The following is an 18,154-nucleotide window of genomic DNA, read 5'->3' as shown; positions in this document are numbered from 1 at the left end:
AAAATTTTTTTTATAGTGGAACGACCATAAATTATCAGTATAAAGCGTAGTTCGAACCTGGAAAAAATACTTTGTAGCTTTTACATAAAATATTTAATTGCCGCATACGCCTTGAATTGGGTTAATATCGCTTAAAATTTGAAATTAAAGTGTTTAATATGCAATTATACATACATGACATATTTACTTTTCAAAAGTATTTTAAAAACCGTAAATTTGCTGAATATAATCTTCTATTACAGTATTATACGTACAAGTATAATTACACACATATTTGCATATAAAAACATTACATGTCATAGCTAATTACAAAATAATTGCTGACGAACACACTCATAATTTATGCTTGTTGTACTATAAAATGAGAGAAAAAAAACTTTTTATATTTGGGAAAAATTCATTTTTTAACATATTTTTTAAACTTTTCAGTCTTATGCGTCAAATAAAGATGTCAACACAGTATATTTTAAATTTTTTTCTCTGATTGAGGACATCAAACTACAACTTTTGTGAGGTAGCGCTATTCCGAAGTAAAAAATTTGATATTTTCGAACCACCCTATTATATAATAAGGACTCGAGTAAAATTTGCGCAGAACGGACAAACTTTGCGTTCTATCATACTATTGTAATGTTACAGAACAATATGGGTGACATATTGTATTGCAACACTTCAGCACAAACTGATGCTATAAATTTATACTCTTAATGTTGCAAAAATTTAAAAATGTTTTAATCAGTAGGTACTAATTAAAATATTAAACATTATGTTGTTATAAATATCACAAATATCATTTAATGCATCTACTGAAAGTACGTAAACTTGTTAGAATATGGTAAATAAATCTGTTACTTTGCATTTCTAAGCAGTTTTAACAGTTTTAAAATATACATAAATTTTGCCGTGTATAAAGATTTTCCGTAAAATATGTACATTCTTTTGATATAAGATTGAATTCCAATATACGATATTTTTGCATGTATTGTTCTCTTAGATCTACAAGTATTGCAATGCATTTTAATCCATTAATATTCAATGAGAACTGTTTTAAAATAATAAATGTTATTGAAATACAGTTCTTTAAAAATGTATAACGCTCTGTAATTAACATCAAAAGCTGTTTCTAAAATATAACTATCTGAACGCTTTTTGAATGTTAAGAAATAGAAGAAGATTATTTTATGGAAACTAATTTGTTCATTATATTGAGTCGTGTGAACAAAATAGTATTTAAACTAGATAACCAACTCGTACATCATAAAAGGTATGTTTATAAACACAGTCAGACAAAATAGTGTATAATTTTATGATAGTGGGAATTAAAAATCATTAATGCAAAAAAAAAAAAAAAAAAAAGTTGTTTCTAATAGACATGTCTATAAATCTTATTTAGATGTGCTAAGAAAAGAAATTATAACAGAAATAATATTAAACACTTATTTTTTTTAACATTGACTGTTTTTTTTTCCTGTATTGTTTTGTATGCCGCTCATTTTTATTATTTACCACCTCGTGTTCAATATCATTTCAATTCCTTAGCATAATGTATGTCTCGCTTCTTTTTATATCAAAGTTGCTCACTCCCTTGAACTAAAAACCAGTTCATTTATAAAAACAACTTAATTTATGAAACACCATTTTTAATACGCACATACGAGTACTTGCGCCCATTTACTTTGTTAAGTATACATTGAAGAAAGAATAACTGAAAAATATTATGTTTTGCAGTTCCTCCTACAATCATAGAAAGTCGCACGAGCTCAGACACTGTGGTGGAAGAACAAAAGAGGGTCAGTTTACGTTGTGAGGCTTATGGTTATCCACAGCCTAAGGTAACGTGGCGTCGAGAAGATGGGAACAAAATCCATCTCGGATCTTATGGAGGACGAAAATTCACAGGTGAGTTTTTTGAAAGAGACAGTTATGATTGGGTCATTTAGGTATTTAGGGTAAAGGGAACAAAATTTCTATCTTTTAGCTTTAAATTCTTTCCTTCTCTCTGTATACAGGGTGCCCACAAATAACTGACTGTACAAAAAATTTTATTACAGTAATATAAGTTTTCCTATAATTATAAAATAAATGTTAAACAAAAGTAACATCATTGTTGATCAATGTTTTAGTAATGGTTTGTATTCTCGCACCTTTAGCTGTAACTACAGATGACACTCTTTTTGGAAAGGCTTATGCAGCGGCATGCACTATAGAGAATGGAATTTCATTCCATATCTTTAGTAGTAAATTTTTTAATTTAATTGTGGACATAGGTTTTTCAATTTATTCTCCATACATCCCCATATGCAATAATCCAGTGGATTGAGATCAGGACTGGATTCAGGCCATTCTGCTGTGGCATAAAGTTCTGTGGAAATTCTGTTTACACCACTGTTGAGCAATCCTTGCTTTGTGGGTGGGTGCCGAATCTTGCTGAAATGTGAATGAATATTTTTAGACATTTTTTTAGCATCTTTAATCATGTGAGATTTCAATAATTTCAATACTTTTTGTCAATAATAATTTTTGTCAATTTTCACACCTTTTTCAATAAAAGAAGGGGCAGTTTTCCTCACTTGCTTATAGCACCGCAAACTATAACTGAAAATGGTTTCTGGAACCTCTTTTAGTTGAACTGATATTCTACATTGATGTTGCATGAATCCTGTTATTTTTCCTATTATGAGATGCTTGTTAAAAAAATAATTTCTCTTTCGAAAAAGTTTCAGTATTAGCAGAGTGTTTTCAGCAGCTCTTTGCACTTTATTCTTCTTTCAACTTGATTTTTCTCTGTGATACGCAGGAACACACTACGAAACCTCGAACAATTTGAAAAACCACACTCTATACACACACATAATTTTAAACACTTGTTAACTGCTATATTTTCTTCCAAAAGGTGTTATTGAAGGCGAGTGAAAAGTGGTGTAGGTTGCAAAACGTTGTGTTTCATATCTCGGTGAATATTAGTCGTACTAATTTCAAACTTTTTGCGTCAGTCGTAGTTTCCAATGAAGATTATTTCTCTAAACATCAGTTAAGGGATCTAGGGTCCATATAAAAAGTTAAATTTTGTTTTTTTTTTTGACTAATTTTTATTTTTGCTTCAAATTTTTAATATCTTAACTCTGCATTTGATTTTGATCATTTCTGCAATTGGAAGTATACATCTAGGACTAACTGTTGCGAAAATAAAGGTCTTGAAGGTTAGAGCAGAACATCCTGTATATTTATTTGGGCAGTATGTGCTTTACTATAATGTTTTACTTTGGAGCCAAGATTAGTACTTTGTGTTCCTTTATTCTAGTTCTTCATAGCACAAAGCATAAGTATTCTTTGCGTTCAAATCTTTTAAATGTTTATTTTTACAAATAGGATGTGATATTCCAATAAAGCATTTCTTAAAATTTTTACTTCATTTTACGAAGTGAAGGAAGCATTGTATTCGCAAAAAATTTTCACCCAAAAATCGGCCTTAATTTCTATTTTGCTCGCCATCGAATGAATATTGAGTTTTTTTTTCAACCCGACAACATGTGGATATATATCTAAGAACGTATATACACCCGAAATACATCACAACGAGGTTTCTCGTGACATCCGTACGTACGCATGTATGTGCGTGTGTGCGTATGAGTGTATGTGCGTATGTGCGTATGTATCTCACATAACTTAAAAACGGTGTGTCGTAGGAAGTTGAAATTTGGTACGTAGACTCCTAGTAGGGCTTAGCTGTGCAGCTTCTCTTTTGACTGCATTTGAATGTTCTAAAGGGAGTCTTTTCGATCTTTTTTTGGGGAAATCGTTGTTAATTTCAGTGCAAACTCAAGTGGTGTTATAATTTGGCAAACACTTGGCGATATATCGCTAAGCTTTTGTTCTCCAAGTTTTTTTGCCAAATTGAATCACATTGAAATGTCCAACAGTTGAAAAATTAATCTGTATAAAACTTTTTTTTTTTTTGCTTCAGTTCGCAGCAAACTTGGGGTAAAATTTTTTAAAGTGCTTCTTTGCTTACTTCAAGGCACTATTATCATTAAACTGGCTTAAAAAGAAGTCATGCACTCATCATTTCGTTTTTTTTTCTTCGATGCAAATTCAACCTTTGATGCTTTCACTAGAGTTTTTTTTTATTCAAACCGCACTCTCATCTCAAAAGAATTCTTATCAATTGGAACATCACGCACGTAACATAAAATATTAAGAATTAAGGATTTTTTTAGAATAAAGAATATATATTTTTTCTTAGTACTTTCCCTTTTCATTTTATTTTATTTAATCTTTTTCTCCCTAATTTCTGTTAAAGTTAGAATGCAAAGGCACAATGTCCAAAGTTAAAAACAATGAAAAATTAACATTTAATTTGACATTTGTACCATAAATAATTCACTAACTTAAACTTTTACTATCCCCAAAAGATTGAAATTACGCCATATCTTTCAACAATCATATCGAGGCAATGTACTACCAAACCATACAAATGAATTAAGGTTTAACAATCGTACACGGTTCTTTGATATTAATATGTCCAATCATCCCAAATAAAAAACACTTCTACTCTATAATAATTAGCACAAAATTATTTTTATTCGGAAATCTTTAAAATCATAGATACATATTATCATTTGTTTTGCCTTATTTTCCTTCAAGATAAAATGTAATTATCTTAGCAGCTAATTATGATTCGAACGAAAAAAATATACCTCATATAGTAATTTCCCTGATTCAATTTTTTAAACTTTCTTAAGGCATAACATAATGCTGAAATTTTTCGCCGCCTTAGATAAGTCTAAAATGAAGCGATCAGTTGAAATACGATACTCCACTCACTTTATATTTATTTATTCAGTAATTTTCACGTTGAGTGCTGATAAAATGTTTTATTTTTATTTAGCTTTAAGAGTTGAGGGAGAATACTTAAATATCAGCCAAGTCTCAAGAGAAGATATGGGAGCCTACTTATGCATAGCCGCAAATGGTGTGCCGCCATCTGTAAGCAAGAGAATAATGCTTCAAGTTAATTGTAATTATAATTTAGTTTTTTTTTCTTTGACATAAAGATTTTATTTTAACAAATAAGTAAAACATGAATATTTCATTTAAAAGGTTGGAATATATTTGTTTCACAGAATGTAAGTAGAGAAAACATTCCTCCATTGATACTTAGATTTTCTAAACACCAAAACGAATACTATTAAGAATGACGATTCATTGATTACGAAATCGGAAGAATTTTGACTTGGAAACTCAAGTAATTTTACCTTTTTAAATAAAAAGATCGCAATGTTGAATTTCCATGACTTAATGTGTCTGCTATGAATCTCAGTGATATATAGGCGTCCCTTGTTAAACACGATTAATTTGTTCCGTGTGGTATCGAAACCGTGTTATACGAAACTTAGAAATAATGTGAATCAAAGGATGTGTACCCTGTTATATCGAAGACAAGTTTCATTAAAGCAAAGTAAAAACTTATTGGAGTTATTTCCAAAGGTTAACAGAATGTAGTAAACAAAAATGAAACTTTTTATCTTTTTTAAACACAACTTTCGTGTTATATCAAAACCATGAAGTACTAAATTTAAGATTTTATTTATTGAAAACGTGTGATAATAATCGCAAATTTAGTACTGTGTAATATCGAAATCGTGTTGTACAAGTACCATGTTATACGAGGCACGGCGGTATCTTCTATGAATTTTGCGCACAACTACTAATCATATCCAGAATCAACCATCGCAGTAGTAATGGTAAAAGATCGAGACATATTTTTTAAAATTAAAACAGGTGCTGTTATGTAACAACAAATTTGTATTGATAACTTCGCATTCAGTTTATTAAATATCCAAGTGAGCATGATTTCTCTCTTATCACAGATACTTTTAACAACAGTTATAAAATATGCATAAAGCTTACCGTTGGACGCCTCAGAATCGAAAGCGTGTTGTCGTAGATATACGAAATGATTTTAGATATGTAAAGAAACACATGGTCGAAACTTTTGGCAACTAAGATTTGCTTTTTTGGTAGCCATCTTCAATGAAAGGATCGCCCGTTAACGGGTGACTGCTAATCTAGAGCATTTCTAGAGTTTTTTCAGAGTTGACCTTATTGAGGACGCGCGTTCCAAATAAAGAAAGTCTTTCATTTTTCGCTAAAATGCTGACAACGTAATATAAACTTAAATTTTCACACGGAATGATTTTTTTTCTTATTTTATATGAGTAGGTTAAAGAAAGCACTGAAACTCATTATTAAATCAAGTAATTTTTAAATGAGCAAGAACATCTGGGTCTAAACCTTAGGTTATCTTTATTTCGTGCACATGCCGCAGAATTCCAATTTATTACTTTCATAAACTCAGATCTAAATTTTTGCTACACACCTGCCAAAATCCTGTCAAAAACTCAGTCATATGCTTATTTTGTTTTGTCACTTATTTTTGCCTTTGTTTTGGCAGTCCGTCCAAAAATTCGTGTCCCAAGACAGCTGATAGGTGCTGCTACGGGTGTAGATGTTGTCCTTGAATGTAAGTTAGAAGCTTCACCAACTCCATTAACATCTTGGATCCGTCACGATGGACTCATGTTACTCAATAACAAGAAATATCATTTAGAAGAAGATAGAGACGGTTACAAGATCCATATGAGAATCCGCATCGGAAATTTGCGAGAGAATGATTTTGGATCTTATAAATGCGTGGCCAAAAATACACTGGGTGAGAAAGAAGGATTCATAAGACTTTATGGTAAGTTAAGCATGACTTTTTTCTTACGAAACATTCAAAAAGGGTCCTCACATCACGTTCGCCACGTCAAGCGGACACACTTACGTTTTCCGAACAGGGGGAAACATTCATACATTCGAACGCGCGTAAAGCACATGTCGATACTCTCACCCAATAGCGAGAGCGCGCTCATCTCGTGGAGACCAATGAAATGCGACTCCCAACTCTATGGACGTCAGATCCGTCAGATATCTGGCTTCTAGGCACGTTGACGGGTCCCGCACAATACGGCATGCTGTCATAGCAACGCCGGCCGAAAACTGGTTTTAGGGAGAAAAGTATACGTCGGTGACGGATGTGCGGACGCAATGTGAATGTAGCGTGTCGAACATTGTTTCAAGACTTGCTTTACCACTTAATTCCAGTGGGAACGGATAAAAGGTGGAGAGAGTGAAGCCTTCAATTTTTGAAGAAATGATCCCAAATCACGTGATACGTTTTAAAATAAAGTATTGGAATAAATCAGGTTAATTTAACTATTTTCACTTGAAGCGTGCATCCATTCGTCGTAGATGAACTATGTGACTTGGGATCACAGCTTCTCCTACGCCAATGACTTGATTCCTCCACTTACAATTTCCTGCTCTAAGGTTAATTTCGAAAGTAAAGGCATAGTGAATGAGTCATCATATATAGAGGACGGAGGAGAAGACATCACGTATAAAGAAATATGTAAAGCCAGAGCGCAATTAGCAAATCATGGAAAAGGAGATTCATCAAGGTACAAAAGATACATTTACCAATCGCAATCAACAAATTTTGTAAGATTCACTTCGGTACAGAAGATAATTTTTATATCTTCACCTTCTTATTCGTAAATAATTTTGCAGTGGTCAAGAGATCAGTCTCTGAATCACTTAAAAAGCACATGTTTTAATTTTGCATAAGACATCATATAAAATCTTTCCGGCTAATTTATAATTTAATATAAATTTTTTCTCTGAAAAAGTTGCAATATTTTAATAATGTAAAAGTCAGCATTTTTTTACGCTTATAATAAAATCGCCTTTTTAAAATCACAGTTTCAGAAAAAAAAATTGATTTCTTGTAGAAACTTGCTTTTTGAAGATTCTTCAAAACATATTGAATCTATTGATACTTCTGCATGATGTCTCTGAAACAATTTAATTGATAGCTAAACTTATTCTTATTTCTCATAAAGTAAACTTGAAATATTCATTTGGATGTAGTGACTTTATTATACGACAGGCTTCGTCATAAAATTAGCTTTAAAGGAATGATATTTTGTGAATAGTTGTACTTAAAAACTCGCCAAAAGCATTCTCTAAAACTTATGAACTACGGAACATCAAAAGCCAATAAACTGTGTCAAACGTACGGTTTACAGAGGGGAGCGAAAAATACATTTATTATTTTATTATTTCGAGTCGGTATAACGTGGAAAAGCTGGTTGGCGTAGTTGGTAAAGACTTAAATGACAAAAAATTTAATAAATAAATAACTTAAATAAATAAATAAATAAATAAAATAAAAAATTAGGAACTACACCGTTTTTTTTCTTCACTGTTTTTAATTGCTATAGTACTAAAAAAAATGCTATTGCTAAAGTCCTTACAAAGAAAAGTTTTTGTATATAAAAAACGAAAAAATTGCAATTGGTAAAGACAAAAAGGTACTGCCTCATATGTTACTGTAAAAGGCCAAAATTGGAGAATATCGAATGTCACCGGTGATTCACTCCAAATATTTGGTCCTCTACTGATATCTTTAAGACGCGAATGTTGATATTCACTGGTTAATGTCGATATTTACCATATTTCGGAGTCTCACAGGAAAATTTTAAATAATGTAATTTTATACATATAATTTTATACATATATATTGGAAAAAAGTGATTATTACGTAATTATTTACTATGTTTAATGGGATTAAATGAATAAACGCTTTATTTTATCATCAGTAATTTTAAATTATTATTTTTTCCTTTTATTTATATATATTTTTTAACTCTAACGGTTGGAAGTAAAATCTGCATCATTCGTGAATAGCTTTTTTTAGTCGATTTAATAACTGGAACGATTATGTATGAAGGTTTTTCTCTTTTGTAGCGTTTTTTTACTCAAGTTTTTTCAAATTTTTATTCAAAAAAAAAAAAAAAAAGAGTACATTATATATTCTTAATTCCCCCGCTCTCTCTTCATCAAAGCTGTTTTTTTATTAACGAAACACACAAAATGTGAATTGAAGTTTAAGAATATCACTTTAAATATTCTCTTCAATGCATTAAAGAGATTGGAATAAAAGAATAAATGTAAGTGTAAAAAATCTTTACTTAAAAAAAAATAAGTAAGTAAATAAAAACCTCAAAGAAAACGAAAAAAAGAGAAAGATATGAGAATTTGGGAACACTTCATTCTTCTTATTATTTTTTGCAATGCCAATTTATGACATGCTAGGCTACTAATTTGGCGAGATATATCAACTAGGTACAGTAAAAAGGACTTGGTTTAAACTTAGGTAAATAAGGTAAGATAAAACAACGTCAAAAAAGCACAAATTGCAGATTACTGCAGACACGTGTTTCCGCGTTACAGGGAACGCTTTTTTCAATGCAAAAAGTAAAGAGCTAAAAGACATCCGACAAAAGCCAAGAGCAGATAAGCATGCAGCTTAAAAGATAAAAATAGCGGATTAGCCAAACACCGATGATAAAATTATAAACCGATAACTAACCAATTGGAATGCAAGCAAAGGCCAAGAGCTCTCTCTGAGGTACAGTTAACCCGAAAGAAAGATTTCAATTAGACAAAGATTAAGCCAAAGCTTAAACAAAAGAAAATGTCAATAACCGTGAACCGAAAGAAAGGAAAAGCTGAATGGAAGAAGAAAACACCAGGAAATAAAATAAACAGAAACAAAAATATTCGGAAAAATGAAAAATAAAGATAAATAGAAGAAAAAAGGGTTAATGTCAACTATGATAAAAAAGGTAAAAATAAACAAAGCAAGATAGATAAAAATGAATGGAATAAAAAAAGTATGCAAAATAGAAAAAAAATGGTTGGGGAAATAACTATGTTAAAGATATGGGAGTCAAACGTTGGAAATATATGAAACTGCTTTAAGATCATTAACTAAGTTAAAACTGTTCCTCAAAAGTCAAGATCTGATGAATTGGGGCATTTTTGAATAATCTGATAAGAGTTAAAATCAAAAGCGTGATTCGAATCCCAACAATGTTGAGCAATACTAGACTCATTTAATTGTTGTTTTTCACATGATTTTGATGCTCTTTCAAGCGAAATTTTAAAAGTACGCCGAGTCTGTCCAATATAGGCAATTTTACAACTACAATTAATTTTATAAATTCCACAACAAATAAGAGGGTGAATAGGATCTTTAAGAGAAGAGAATGAAAGTTTATTAATAGGAAAGAACACCACCTGGAATTGGAAACGTTTTACAATCTTAGCAACCTGATGGCAAAGCTGATGAAAGAATGGCAAAACAACTAAATTCTTTCTGATGAAGGTTCGTTTAAGAACATTAGTTTGTGATTTATTTGAAAGTTTTTTATAAATTCAATCAATCAAAGTAGGCGGATAATCTATATCAATTGCTACAGCTTCAAGATAATTTAATTATCCTATTTTCAATGAAAATTATGCTACTTTATTTAATTTTTTATTTTCTAAGGTATACAATTTTTTAAACAGAAATTTTGCTAAAAGGAAAAAATAAATCCCGAGACGCCTTTTTTTTAACCCAAAACGAAAGAGCATCAAACAGGGTTTTTTTTTTTTTTTTTTTGGATAAAATTTAGATAATTTAATATGTTTTTTATTTTTGCTTGTTGTTATTATTGTTATTATTGATACCTTTTTGAAAATGATTAAAGATTTTTTTGTTTCGAAAAATAGCAGTGTTGTTTAAATGCGCTGCAATATATTCGTTTATTTTCTTCTTGCGTATCCATTTCATGAGATAAGAGAGTCATAGTTTGGTGTTAGAAATCTACTGTAAGTGTTAAAAACGTTTGTTTAATGTTGTTTGCAGCCTTTATTATTTAAGGGACTATAGACCAGATTCTAGAACTCATACGGAAGAACACGTTTTTGCAAATTTTTCTTTTGTCTGTAGTCACATCTTCCAGAAATTAGGAATATTTATATTTTACCTAAACAATATATTGTCCCTCATAGTATGGCATATTAACTATGCTGAAAATATAGCGAGTACTAAAATACTCCTCTAAACCTCAAAATCTCATTACTGTTTGCATTTTGAAATGTTCCCATTACTTGTGAGAATGATGCTTTTAATTTTTTCTAGAAAATAAAAGAATTGGTTCTTCATTAGAGAACAATATGCTTGCCACAAACACACAGATGGATGAATCACAAGAGCATTTGTCAGGTAAGTGACCTGTTTTACTTGTAGTTGCATTTTGAACACGTTTAATTTTGTATTTAACCCTTAACAGGGGAGGTGCGATCTCACCGACCGCTCAAAAGTTCATCCGATGACCCCTATTTCAGTTTCAGTCCGATTGAATGGTTTTTCCCAATAGCTTTTTATTTTTTGACCTTGAACACCCTCCTTGATTATCAGTATCTTTAGGCAAGTGCATCTGGTTTAAATTTCATTGCATTCTTAGAAGCTGTCTGTGAGACCGCACCTGCCCTTCAGTGTTACTATTTTCGTCAGTAGTAGACATGGCTCTTAACGTTAGAAACCGCGGATATAGGTTCATTTACTCTTATCCGCGTTATGTGTAAGAGATGCAAAATATTCTAGATGAGGTTGGGAGTTGTTTGAAATGTTCACAAACATTACGCAATGATGTTCTAGGGACAATGAAGACTAAATTATTTCTCGAAATACGACGCGAAATACTAGTAGTTAAAGGGCTGTCAAAATTTTCCCGTAACTTGATGTAATCAATTTTCTGGTACTAAAATGTTCCGTATATATTAAACAACTAAAATGAAATCATTAATAAATAATAGATTCATTTTTATTAAGAATAGTGAGTTATTTACTGCAGGGCATATGACTTTCTCGAAAAATCTTAAGACTCTTAACAAAAGTTCCTCGGAAGAAGTATAATTCGATTCAAAGTTAAAAAATATTTTTTTTCGTGCTAAGTTCTAATACGTGCTAATAAAAGTTCAAAGAAAACCTGAGGGAAATTACACGAATGTATCTTAATTACATGATTTTTAAGAATTTTTTAAATAGAGCGGTTTCTGAGACCTCACGTCCCTTGTTACGTCCTACTTTTCACCTCCTCTGTTACGGGTTAAATAAATCCCCTTCAAAACTTCAGATCCCTTCAGAAAAAAAACCTTCTTTTAAAAATTAGCTGTTTCAAGTTTTTCAGCGAGATCATATGTAACGTAATATGCTTAAATGTATGATTTTCAATATTTACTGTCAACAATAAAACATTTTGCATGTTTTTCGTTTCCTTACTGAAGTGTTTGTATTTTTAATACATGCTGTGGGTATTTGTCACCAGAGAGATTTCAAAAGAAATCAATTGACCACAGAAACAATTTCAGTGATTCCTAAATGCTAATTTTTTTTGAAAAAAATCAGGAAGAGGCTACACATTCTTATCCGACTAATGGTGATCATGTCTAAGTGTGCTTAAGATATTTTATGTTGCAAATGATATTACGAGAGAAAGCCTAAAAGTTGCTTAACTAAGTTCAAAATGGATACTTATGTCTATCAGTTAACCTGTTTTAACAACAAATCCATATAATAATACATGTTTTATGTGCACATTATACCTTCATGCATTAACATTAAATTAAAAACAAACGCTTGTCCAGACAACAAACAAAATATAAGAAGTGCTTTTATATAATTCGGATTGTCATTATTTCCTGCTAAGCGGAAGTTCTATCTACAAGATTTTCAGCTTTTTTTCTAAAGTAGGTTTTATACAAGATTTACTTATTAATGCGTATTTAAAAACGAACTTTCTATTATTACCCCTTAATATATTTTCAGTCATGGAACTTTTTTTTTTTTTAACTTAGTGCACTCAACGTAGATGACAGATTTCATTTTTGGCGCATTCTAGCTCAAGCGTTGTGTTTTTTGCCGCCATCCCATCAAAGTCTGTTATATGGCCGACTTTAAATCACGCCGTAACAGTGTACTCTGTATATATCTCAAGTTTTATCACTTGAGATAAAAATAAATCGTCCGAAGATAAAATAGGAAAGGGGACAGAGTATAACGATTATTTTATGGAGACTTCAACACCATGAAAGAAAGTCTTTAAATATAATGGTGGAACTTTTTGACTAAAACTTTAACTCTTGAAGAGCCTTATATTGATCCTTCCCAGGGGAAATGTACTTCAGAAGCTGTAAAAAATTTATGACAAACTGTTAAGTATTAGGTTTTAAAAAAACAGAAATATTTAGTATAAATTTCATTAATTTTGATGAGTGATATAAACAACAGAAAGAGGGGGGATGTTCAATAATAAAATAATCAACCCGTTATTTTTTCAAAAATAGGAAGTAAATGTAGCAAAACATTGTTTAGAAAGTATCAAAAACCTTCACACTGATTGTTTATTATTTTCTTATAAAAAGTTTTGAGTTATTTCTAAACCTATATTTAAGATCTGAAATTGATTTATCTGCATATTGAAAATTAAAATAAACTATAGGAGACTTTTCATTATCTTGAAAATGGCTGCTGACAAAGGTAAAACAAAGGTAAACCAACTTAACCTGTCCAATCAGACATTTGCCTTTTCTGTGCCAAATAGTAATGACCTTCTTTTTTCTTCTGATTTCTCAAATTACCTCAAGGTGGCGTATCTACGCTGTTAAGCTGAGAATGAGTTGGCGTATAACATTTTGTTGACCAAATTGCAAGTAGAATCTGAACAGGAAGATTTATAAATATTTATTCGAGGGGTATTAAAATTATAAATGTTTACTATTTTATATCCATTTTCACTATTTTTTTTACTATTTTATTAGACATAATCCTAAAAAATAAAACACGAATAGAAACTCAGATAAAAATTTTCAAGGTAATGGCAATGCTGATATTTTTATGCGGATCAGAGACCTAGACTGTAAACACCAATAAACATTAGACAATCCAGAATTCAATCCTCAGAAAAAAACTTTCTGGAGGCGGTAAGGAAGTGCAAAAGAGAATGGACGGACTAACTAATAAAATCTCATCTGTTTTTGGAGCACGAAATGGCAAACGTAAATCATGCAGGACCGGCTGTACAGTATATATAGGAAAAAACGTTCTATAAAAACCTACAGAGGGTATAAACTCTGTACACATTTTTTAAAAACTTTAAAAGTCAATTTTTATCTTTTTGTTACATGTTCTTTTTCATATAGTTGATTGTGTTGAATATAGTCTACATTGTAAGCCTAAATATTAATTCACTGCTAGTTATACGAACATCTGAATAAACGATTCATCTGATTTAGTATTTTAATAATGCACATACAATGTTTTTAAAAAAATCTTGAAATTTTACGGTAAAAAGTTACTGGCATCCATGTTGCCAGTAACTTTTACCGTAAAATCCTAATTTTACTGGAATTTTTACGGTAGAATAAGCGAGAGTAAAAATCGCAAATACGTTGACGGAAAATTTGATCTCTGGTCCTTCGTATCGGCACACGGCTTGGCTGACCACCATATGAGCTGGGACGTATCGAGTGAGAGGAAATACAACGTTATGGTGCTCCGCACAATAAGTCACGTGGTGTATCAATTGGCACTACACTCGTTTATTTTTACAGTACAATTTTCTGTAAGTTTTTTCTGCAGTGTTAACATTCCATTTTACAGTAATATTTACCGCAATAGTTTCCTGAATTTTTAATCTGTAAATATATTTTTCTTTTAGGTGCCTTCTTAAAAAGGTGGATGAATCTCTGGTTCATAGTGCTTCTAACTGGCATTTTATTACTTAACTCATTTGTTTCTTAAGCCAGTGAATTCAACTATCGTACGTCTTGAAAAGAGGTCAAGACGCCATCGATCCCGCATCGTACCTGCAATGAACACTAACAACAATAGACAATCTTTTGTGTTACAGATAACATCAGTTTGTAATTCGTAAACTGTAAACTTCTTGTCAATACAGGCTGTTTTCAAATAATTAAAAATATTAGACACTAGGAACTATCTAGTACAACTATTGGTAAAGTGAGTGAAAAATACGTATAACACGATTTTTGCAATTGTATGATGGCATTGTGCTCGTTTGAGATTAAACTATGCCTTTACTTATCAGCACTGCATTTCTGCAAAGGTGCCCACCTAGAGGAGGGATCCTGGCGCAAACTGCGCCATTAAAATCTATGGAGGGGATGTTTTGACGGGTATTTTTCACTTTTTTGCGAAGCTCTTACTTTTGGGGCGTTTCGACATTTGAGGGGGGGGGGCTGATTTATGAATGCGTTTTTGAGCGCCTCAAAAGTTGAAAATGTCACAGCTATTTACATTTGTACTGGAAAAAGAAGTAAACGTCTTAAAAATGTTTAACAGGTTTAAGAAAATTCTTTAAAAAGTAAGGTTTTATGTTTCCTTTATCGGCATATATGTTATTGAATTGAATGCTGTGACTTCACTTTAAATATTTTGTGCCATTTTTTTTTTTTTTTTTTTTTTTTTACGTTGGCTGTTAATCATACAAAAGCAATATTTTTTTTAAGAGAAACTATTTTCAATAGTTTTTAATTAAATTGTTCTGAGCATATTGAAAATGGTAAAAGAAAATAAATTTGGGGAACTACTAAATTAATATTATATTGCTCTGTATATTTTATAAATATCATTTGCTCCAGGGCACAATGTATAACTTTTTTTTCTTTCAAATGGGGCTGCGTTAGAGGCACAACCCTTTGCAGACCCAGTCCAATCCCTTAAAATAGCATCTATTCTTTCTCGTAGCACAACATCAGCGGATGCTTTTACAACGAGAACTTTGAGTCCCTGTTTTCCCACTTGATGTAGCCACCTGATCTCTCTTCGATGTGAAACTGCAATAGGAATTGAACCTAGCCAAGCTAGTACTCAAATAATCTTTTACATGCCTCGTAATCATACGACATCGACGCTGTCGATTTTCTGCAGCTTGAAAATCTACTGACTGGAACCAGGTTTGAACTTGCAATTTCGAGCGAAAGAAACCAGCGCGTAACCACTACAATACTCGGTCGACACACTGAGCAGTTTTATTTTGAATGTTTTGTGCCAAAAGCTTGTTATATTGTATTATAAAACTAATATGAGTAGGATATTTTGAAATTATTTTTTTAATAAGTAAGTTTAACTTAATTTCAAAAAATAAAAAATATGTAGTCTAATTGAAATTATCTAATACAAAGTATTTACGTAAACAATTACCTTTATATTAGTATTTTTAAATGTTTCTGTGACTTTAAAGTCAGTTATCGTTGTTCGTTTTGAATATTTCATGCCAAATGTTTCTACATTTATTATTATGAAATCACTTTTTGTATAATATTTTAAAGGCAATAAATCGTTTTAAAGTCTTGATTGTCAATAAATTTAAATGAAACAAGTCCAAGCATAGACCCAGTACTGAAACCCTTACTTCTATGAAACAAAGCTTAGTATTTAAATTTTAAAATATGGCTGATTTACATATTTTCTGACATAGTTTGTGTTGTAGAAAAAAATAATTGGGGCAAAGTTTGAACTCAACTGCGCATAGCTGCAATACCTTGAAGTTAACGACGTCTTGTCTGACTTTTTAAACATGTAAAACAAAATACATTGAAAATTTGCCACACAAAGCATCAGAAAATTTTTATTATTTTACATGTTGTTGTTGTTTTGTGCCAGCTAGGCCGGCAATTAGGGGTACGCTGTTTCACTTTCCCATCTGTACCTAATTTGGTGTGAAGTCCGACTTCCATAGTACACACATGCCATAAAAACCCGTTTATAGAGTAGGCAACCAATCACAGCATATCAACACATTCACACAAAGAAAGGAGAGGAGAGATAAAGAACATTCATGCCCTAGCCGGGACTCGAACCCGGGATCTCCCCATCGCAGAATTCTCTGACCGCTAGTATTTTTAAAAATAAATTTAAAAAACAAAAGTTGAAAACTTACTTTGCACGGAATTATCCTGTCTAATCGGGCAATTCTGAGAGAAAAAGATGCAAAACTTAAATACAATCGTAATTATTGGATAAACAAATCCAGACTTTACACTTTAATCCTTCTTTTCGCATAAAATGCATTTTAGCATATTACTAATTATTAAGCTTGTCCGTATTGAGTAAGTGTATTCGCTTAATTAGAACAGTGAACTTCGTTTTCAGAGAAGGGTAGCATTTCCCTAGTTTCGATTTTTCACGGTCCAGGATACTCCACTGCAGTTTTAGTGGCATTCTATTTAAGAACGCATTCTACTTAAGAACAATGTTTTGTGGACCCTTGAAAGTCGTTAAATAGAGAACCAACTGTTCGTTTTCGGTGAATTTTTATTGGGCTTCTGGTGGCCAACCCGAGTGTACTGTGGTTCTGTATGCTCTACAAAGTTGCTGAACATTGAGCGGGTGTATTCCTGCCCCCATGAGGGTGAAGAATAAATTCTTATTCTTTGCTAAGAAATCTATTCTCGTTTTTTGAGGGTATGTCAATCACATCTTTTTGAAACTTATTTTTATCTCGTAAGAAGTTACTTACTCGCCACGTCATCTAAAAAAATAATCCTCCAATATACAGGCTGTTCCGTTCTAATCTGCAGGACCTTTATTTTCGCAACCGTTGGTCCTAGATGTATACTTCCAATTGCAAAAATGTTCAAAATCAGATGCATAGTTAAGATATTGAAGGTTTGAAGCAAAAATAAAAATGAGTCAAAAAAGAAAAAAATTAACTTTTTATTCGGACCCCAGATCCTCTAACTAATATTTAGAGAAATAATCTCCATTGAAAACTATTACTGTCACAAAAAACTTGACATTTTTGCGATCAAAACTCAAGGAGATATTTGAGTTCAAAGTTTTAGGGAACCATACAGAAAATGAGATTGGAATTTGATGCCATTTCAGAAGAATGACAAGTACTCGAAGTAAATAAAGTAAGTATTTATATTTTTCATTGCTATTCCAAAATAAATGCAAATGCTATGCCTTGATATGCAAAAGCACACTACAAAACCTCGAACAATTTGAAAAATCACACTATATGCACACATATAATTTTAAACCCTTGTTAAGCGCTCTATTTTCCCCCCAAAAGGCGTTATTGATGGCTAGTGTAAAGCGGTGTAAGTCACAAAACGCTGCGTTTCATAGCTCGGCGAATGCTATTCGTACTTATGTCAAACTTTTTCTGTTAGAATGATTTTTCTATGGAGA

General features: G+C 31.6%; 1 protein-coding gene across 1 annotated transcript in view; it reads left to right on the top strand.

Annotated features, from left to right (window-relative positions):
• Positions 1-16,221, top strand: part of LOC129224258 (lachesin-like) — a 52,160-nt gene extending 35,939 nt beyond the window's left edge. The window contains exons 4-8 of the mRNA XM_054858685.1: positions 1,729-1,899; positions 4,889-5,017; positions 6,455-6,742; positions 11,075-11,158; positions 14,655-16,221. Coding sequence (XP_054714660.1) covers positions 1,729-1,899; positions 4,889-5,017; positions 6,455-6,742; positions 11,075-11,158; positions 14,655-14,737 — 755 coding nt within the window. The 3' untranslated portion in view covers positions 14,738-16,221. The remainder of the gene's footprint in view (positions 1-1,728; positions 1,900-4,888; positions 5,018-6,454; positions 6,743-11,074; positions 11,159-14,654) is intronic.
• The last annotated feature ends 1,933 nt before the right edge of the window (positions 16,222-18,154 follow it).

This window comes from Uloborus diversus, chromosome 6 (genome assembly GCF_026930045.1).
Source record: "Uloborus diversus isolate 005 chromosome 6, Udiv.v.3.1, whole genome shotgun sequence".
In the NCBI taxonomy this organism is placed as follows: Eukaryota; Metazoa; Arthropoda; class Arachnida; order Araneae; family Uloboridae; genus Uloborus; species Uloborus diversus.
The sequence above is the reverse complement of the archived record's forward strand: the minus strand, read 5'-3'. Positions and strand labels throughout refer to the sequence as shown.